The 6,930-nt window shown below is 45.2% G+C and overlaps 1 protein-coding gene across 4 annotated transcripts in view; it reads left to right on the top strand.

Annotated features, from left to right (window-relative positions):
- The first annotated feature begins 17 nt into the window (after positions 1-17).
- The window catches only part of LOC121672413 (transcription factor AP-2-beta), a 28,327-nt gene continuing 21,414 nt past the window's right edge, over positions 18-6,930 (top strand). For 3 of the 4 annotated variants that reach the window (XM_042045053.1, XM_042045055.1, XM_042045054.1), the window contains exons 1-2: positions 18-646; positions 5,763-5,823. In XM_042045053.1, the coding sequence (XP_041900987.1) occupies positions 590-646; positions 5,763-5,823 (118 nt within the window). In that variant the 5' untranslated portion in view covers positions 18-589. The remainder of the gene's footprint in view (positions 647-5,762; positions 5,824-6,930) is intronic. The other variant, XM_042045056.1, reaches the window with a different exon arrangement.

Raw genomic sequence — 6,930 nt, 5'->3', positions numbered from 1 at the left:
GTGCTAAACACTGGAACATTTCTAATAATTGGTGGGGGAAGGGGGCACATCCGAATCCCACTTTCCAACTGTTTATATTTTGGTTTATTTTACTTCGGGGTGGGTTTGTGCTCCTTTTACTTTTTTTTTTTTTTTTTTTAAAAAGGTCCTCTTTTTTGTTGTTGTTTGTATGTCATTCCGCTTGTAGGACCGGCATGATGGAGTGCCCAGCCACAGTTCCAGGCTGTCCCAGCTGGGATCCGTCTCGCAGGGACCCTACTCCAGCGCTCCTCCGCTCTCTCACACCCCATCCTCGGATTTCCAGCCGCCTTATTTCCCACCCCCCTATCAGCCTCTTCCTTACCACCAAAGCCAGGACCCTTACTCCCATGTCAATGACCCCTACTCCCTAAACCCCTTGCATCAGCCCCAGCAGCACCCCTGGGGACAGAGGCAGAGGCAAGAGGTGGGATCAGAAACCGGGTCACTGCTGCCACAGCCTCGGGCCGCCCTGCCCCAGCTCTCGGGACTGGACCCCAGGCGGGACTACCACTCAGTAAGGAGGCCAGATGTCCTCCTGCACTCAGCTCACCATGGCCTTGACTCCGGCATGGGGGACAGCCTTTCTCTGCACGGCATCGGACACCCAGGGATGGAGGAGGTCCAGGTAAGGCACCGCGTTTCTTTCTCCCGGGCAGTGCAGCTGGAGCCCCTGTCCCTGGGCTAGGAATGATCGCTGAGGGGTTTCCAGCAATATTTCTGTGGGTTGCCATTCTTTTTCCACACTGGCTTTGTAACTCTGGTACTCCCCCCCCCACCTCCCCCCCCCCCCCCGCGACGCCTGTTTTTTTTTTTTTTCTTTCTTTTTTTTTTTTTTTTTAGTAAGAGAATTTGTTTCCTTGCTGTCACGCACAGGCTCTGCTTTATAAACCCTCCCCTACATGGCAAAGCAGCAAAGTGCAGGGGGAAGGCAGACATGCTGCTCTAAATATTCCACGTGTTTCAAAAGCTGGCAGAGTTCAAGCTTGGCTTTTCAAATTTCAGTTATTTCCCATGCAATCTCAGCTTCCACTCCCCTCCCCCCCCCTCCCCCCCCCCCCCCCCCAACCAATTTCCTGCCGTTCAGAAATTTTGATGAAACTGTCGAATTACTACATTTTTCATCCGGGAGGGAGGGAAAATATAAACAAACCAAAAGCAATAACTGGTGATCAGGAACAAGTCCTGTGTCCGTCCCCCCACCCCCCTTATTTGTTAAGTGTGCTTGGTAGGGTAGCCCTGATTTTAAATAGTTTCATTCCCTCTTTTGGATAACAAAGGAGTTTCGCCGGGCTCAAAGCACAGTATTTCCCAGCTTTCTTCCATCCCACGCGAAACTCATCATCACGTGTTATTTCCTAAAAACAGACGGACCCTTAACAGCTTCGGTGCTGGGGTGATTTGCACCTTGTTGGGGCAGGGCATGGCCAGCCCGTGTGAACCCTCCAGGCGGAGGCTGGAGCCTCCAGAGTCCAAGTCCTGCCTTAGGCTTTCCTAATCGGAATTTTGTGGGTTCCCCTCCATGCGGCTTCGGTTTTGTTTTGTTTTGTTTTTTTCACAAAATTTCTTTGTCATATATCATATCTGTACATGTATTTAGTCTTGGGCTAAATAAAGATATGGACCACTGGATGAAATAACGACTTCAAAGTTACAGAAAGGGAAAAAGAAAGGAGAAAAGAGGAGCTGGGAAGATAAAAAATAGCCGTGAAAAAGGATGCTGCTGTACATGAGAGGAATCAGCGGCAGGGAAGCGGAGGGGATGCATTGCTTTGGCTTGAGGCTTGTCTTAGGGCTGCACGGGAAAATCCCCGAGCTTTGCTGGGGCGAAGTGTTTTAGAAATAGAAAGGTTTTGCTATTTGGATTTGCTCCCGCCTCCGAGCTCACTGACCGTCGGGTCGCTGGTTTCTGCGGGTTTCCAAGGTGGCTTTGAGACCTGGGGGCAGCCCCTGACCGCCACGGGCGCGATGCGCAGGTCTCGTCTCGCATTCCTGGCTCAGACAAAGTGGTTTGCAAGTCAAGGCGAGTTTTACCTCTGTGAATGCAGAGAGGGGATCGCTCTCCTCCTTTCTCTTTGCAACCGATAGGCGTTAAGTACTGTTTGTGCTTGGATATTTACACTTTCCCCAAAGAAAAGCCGGTAATTGTTGTGCTTTTGTGAGAGAGTAAAACAGAGGAGAGAGAAGGGAAAGGAAAGAGATAAGAAAGAGAGAAGAAAAAGATAAAAGGCAGAAAGGACGAAAGGAGAGAGAAAAAGAAGAAAAGATAGAGAAGAGAGGGAAAGGAGGGGGAAGACAGGGAAAGAGAGAAAGACGTAAAGAAGGAAGAGAGGAAATAATAGGAAAGAAGGAGCTCAAATAAAGCAGCCGTCCATCCGTTTCCCAATAAAACATCCATTCTGCGGGAAGGGGACTGCCCTCGCGGAAAGTGCCTCCCCCCGATGCTCCGAGAGCAGCGGGGCCACCCGTGGCCACCCACGACCTGCTCGCCCGGGCTGGCCGGGCCGGGGTGGGTGCGATGGGATGGGGATAGGATGGGGCAGACGAGGCTGTAGACCAGCAGGGCTGGGGGTCTTGATTTGGGGTGCTGAGACAGCAGGAAATTAAACAGGTCCTTTATTTCTGAAAGTTTGTTCCCAGGCTGGGGGAGGAGGGGAAGAGGGAGAGGAGGGTATCCCAAGGAGAAACACGTGAAGGAAGAGGTGTCCAACTGCAAGTTAACACAGGCAGGAGGGAAAGCAGCCCAGAACTCGCTGCTGCCGCTCAGCATTTTCTATTCTCGTCTCCCCACTAGTGACAGATGAGGTTGGGCAGTTTTCCATCTTGATATTTAATATGGATTTATTCTAGATTCGAGGAACCTTTTCTAGCTGCAGGGATTTTTATTTAGGCGACGTATACCCATTATCCACCATCGCTAGATTAAATTTCCAGGAAGGGTTTCAAATACTGGGTTTTTTTCCTTTTCTTTAGTAGTCCAAAAAGTTGAACGGATTTCGAGATATGTAGTTGGATAAAGATATTTCTCTTTGCTTTAGTATGTGCATGTCTGATCAAATATGTGCCATGAGAATGGGCTGGGCTGAGATGGAGACAGAGAAAGAGAGTGCGTGACAGAAAGAAACAGTGGTTATTTTATAAACACCAAATCTAGTCCATGTGTGAGGCATTGTCCAGGGGTAGAATTAAGTGATTGTAACACGATAGCGCTCTGTTATTGTAAACAGGACATACTGTATTGCTATTGCTGCCCCTCTCGAGAGGAATTTTCAATCTGCGATTTACAACCTCCAGACAGGGAACAGAGAACCCAAGACCTACTTATTGAACAAATTTGCATCATCTAATAGGGGCTCTGAAAAAAAATCCCCCATTGCAACCCCAGATATTTTTTCCCTCCACCAGCTGGGCAAAAGTATGGTTATAGTAAGAAAAGATTCGATGAAGGAAAAACGGAGGGGGAAATTCAGATTCTTTAGACTCTTTGAAAGAAAGCAAAGAGCTCCGTTTTTAAGATTTTCACTCAGATGTATCCATAGGAGTCGAATAAGGTGGTGATAGATAGTGCTTAGGAAGCCTCATGCTATCAGATTATTGGAGGAGGGAAGGGAGGGGAATCTTCCTCTCCAGATTTTCTAAGTATATCTGGAAACTCATCACCTTTCCCCTCCCTGCACACACACCTCCGCTCCTCCTCCTCCTCACTCACACTGCTGCTATGTGCTAGCTAGAGACACGGAAAGTTAAGTTGCACCAAAACACCCAAGTCTCTTATAAAGTAACCCCTGGTATCACTTTTAACTAAAGAAGTCTAGTAATTAAAAGTCTGAGTTGTTTTTCCACGTTTCCGCATGCAGTCCTAATTAAATCTTTACGATCCTCTCTGTGACTATTAACTGCCAGCATGCTGAGCGAATATCCTGTACAAAAACCCAGCAGGAGGGCGTAATTAGATAGAAAATCAGACAGGAGTCTTCTCATTAACTACAACAACTAACCCACGTTGCTGATGGAGCGAGCGGAGTGCACACACACACATAAAGGGTGTGCGCAACCATCGGCTCCAGAGATAAGGTGAGGTAAGGAGGAAAGATGGGAAAAAAAAAATAAAAGAGAAGGTGATGTTTCACGTTTACCTCCGATTCTGTGCCATGGAGGTGCGCCACGCTGCGCTCCAGCAGGCTGCAGGGTTTGCTCATCATCCCTCGCTGAGAGCTGCTCAGGGAAAGGAGGGAAGACTTTGTAATTTTATTTTGTGCCCTTTAGGTATGTAGCCTATTGATTATGAGAGAGACACACAGCCATGCCCAAACACAGCACATAAGGCACCGCTCTGTGGGTGCGTGTGTGCGTTCGTTTGAGGGTGGATTCAAGGAAAATGAAAGGAAAGATCTCATAGAAAATATTGCTCCATCACATTTTGGGGAGATGTAATTTTCTCCTAAGTCTCATTCCATTTGGAATGTCTCCGCTGAGCACAGAGATGGAGATAAGGGCCGGATCCGGATAAGCTCAGGCTTTCGCCGTAGCAAAGATAAAGTTAAAATAATGGTGAAGTAAATCATTGCTTTGCTGTAAAGGTGTTTTGCTTAACAAGGAAAAACGTGACAACTTCCCAGATATGCAATAACACTGAAAAACCCAAATCCTTTAGTAATAGTAATGGGAAAAATAAAATAATAAAGCCAAGAGACCCACAGGTCCCCCTTTTCCCCAGAATTTACCCTAAAACGGAACCTGTTGGAATTCTGCAATAAATTGTTCTTATGACACCTCTTCTCTTTCTGAGATGATTTTACAGTACCGAGTGCAGATTCAGCAGTAATTTTGGCTTGTTTGGGTTTTTTTTTGTATATACCACTTTCATTTTGAGAAATGAAACCCAGCATTTGCTGTGTCCTCTGTGCCCGTCTTTGTTCTCTTCCCTGCTAAAGAAGTTAATGCCATAATAACAGGTGTGCTCCTCAGCGGGCTGAAAAGAAAGGGGGATAAGGGGGGAAAACAAGGCTTTGAAATCGGGAGACTTTTTTTCCTAGGCAATCAACTTGATGGTTCATACTTTTGATAATGTGTATCCCTGCTCCTCCCTCCCGTCCCCACTAATTCAGGACATGGAAGCAACCTTGCGAGCTGTAAATCTCTTTCTGTTCATCCCCTATATGATGTGGGCGTTGCACTGCACTCCGAAAGGCTCAGGCTTTAATTAAAAGTCCATAATGTAAACTATGATATATAAAAAGTAAATGGCCCTTGAATTATTAAAATGTAGCAGGGTTAAACAAACAAACAAAAAAACAAAAAAAGAAAAAGGAGGAGGGGGAGGAAAGGGGAGGGAGCATTTAAGTTGTCCTTAATCGTGTTCATTTATGTCATGCAATAGATCTTGCAGATGTTGCCAAATTTCCACATTTTCAAAGGAAGAAATATAAAGCTTTATGGAATGCAAAGAAGTCTATGTGATATCTATGTTTTATAAGATAACAAAACCAGTATTGCACCCCATATGCTCCACACCTCCTTTTGTTTTATTAGAAGACTATATAATTTGTAAGAATTTCATTTCCTTGTGGATTTGGGGAAATAATAATAATAATAATAATACTACAACAATAAAAAAATCCCTCCTCCCCTAGTGAATTAATACAAATGGAAATAACAGGGACTCCAGTTTGGAATGACATGATTTATGTACGCGATTCTTTAATATCCAATCAATTTGAATAGTGATGTTTTTATATCCACAGTCAGTTGAAGATGCCAATAACAGCGGTATGAACTTATTGGACCAGTCTGTCATTAAAAAAGGTATGGATTATTCCAACAAGCTAGACAAACTTTTACTGTGTAGCAATATCTTCATGATATATTTTGACTTTGGGGCAATGAATTTCTCCGGGAAGCAGGCACCCATGGCAGCAAGATGAATAGCTGATTGGATCAGCAGACAGAGTGAAGGGATAAGACATGAGAAAGGAAAAGTTTATATCCCCGCCTCCCCCGCCCTTCAAAGGGTTTAATTACACAAATGCTCTCTAATGGGGCACCCCGTGCTCCAGTGCAGTTTCCACAGCTCCTCTTCCCTCCCCTCCTCCCCCCGATAGTGTTCGATGGGGACCCCTTGGCTTTTAATGGGGGAAGAGGTTGATTCCCTTTGGGGCTTAAATACATTTCCCAGGCGAATCAAACGTGGAGAGGAGAGAAAGAGATGCCCATGGAAAGGCAGCCTCAGCCCCCTTCCCCGCTCCCTCCAACATTCCCTCCTTCCCCCAAGATTCCCCCCTTCCCCATGCCCATTTTTTACATCTTTCTACATATGCGCCCATGATTTAGTGTAACTGCAGAATCACCCCATACTGTTAAAGCGAATGTGATATTAACAAATGTTTGCAGTCTCTTGTACAGCTGTAAGCAAAATAATTAACTAATTAAACTAATTAAATGTAATTACAATAACTCATTTTGGGCGTATTGCAGCTGCTTAATTTTTTTACATTTCTCTGACAGTCACTCAAAGATGCTTGGCGATTAGTGTTGTGTTATGCTGATAGACATTAAACAGATCACACGCTGCAAATGGAAGGAAAGCTATCTTTAATTATCTAAGGAGTTTCTACTTCTAGATTCAATTTTAAGTACCAGAGATGAGGCTTAAAAACGCTGTCCCTTATGCTTGCTACCAACGGCACTTATCTCCAGGACCTTGTTATTTGTCAAATGCGCACAAATAGCTTAACAGAGACGATCTTCTAGGATGTAAAGCAAAATAACAGGGAGGGTGTTTATCTAAAATGTGTTGAAGGCAGCATGAGGTCCTTCCGTGTATTTATTGTTTGTTTTGTTGTTGGTTGTTTGGGTTTTTTTTTAAATTTAAATCTCCATGCACGGTCTCTCACACACATGATCAAGGTCTGG

This window comes from Corvus kubaryi, unplaced genomic scaffold (assembly GCF_017639235.1).
Source record: "Corvus kubaryi isolate FWS band 111438036 unplaced genomic scaffold, C.kubaryi_AGA036_p1.0 61960, whole genome shotgun sequence".
NCBI lineage: Eukaryota > Metazoa > Chordata > Aves > Passeriformes > Corvidae > Corvus > Corvus kubaryi.
The sequence above is the reverse complement of the archived record's forward strand: the minus strand, read 5'-3'. Positions and strand labels throughout refer to the sequence as shown.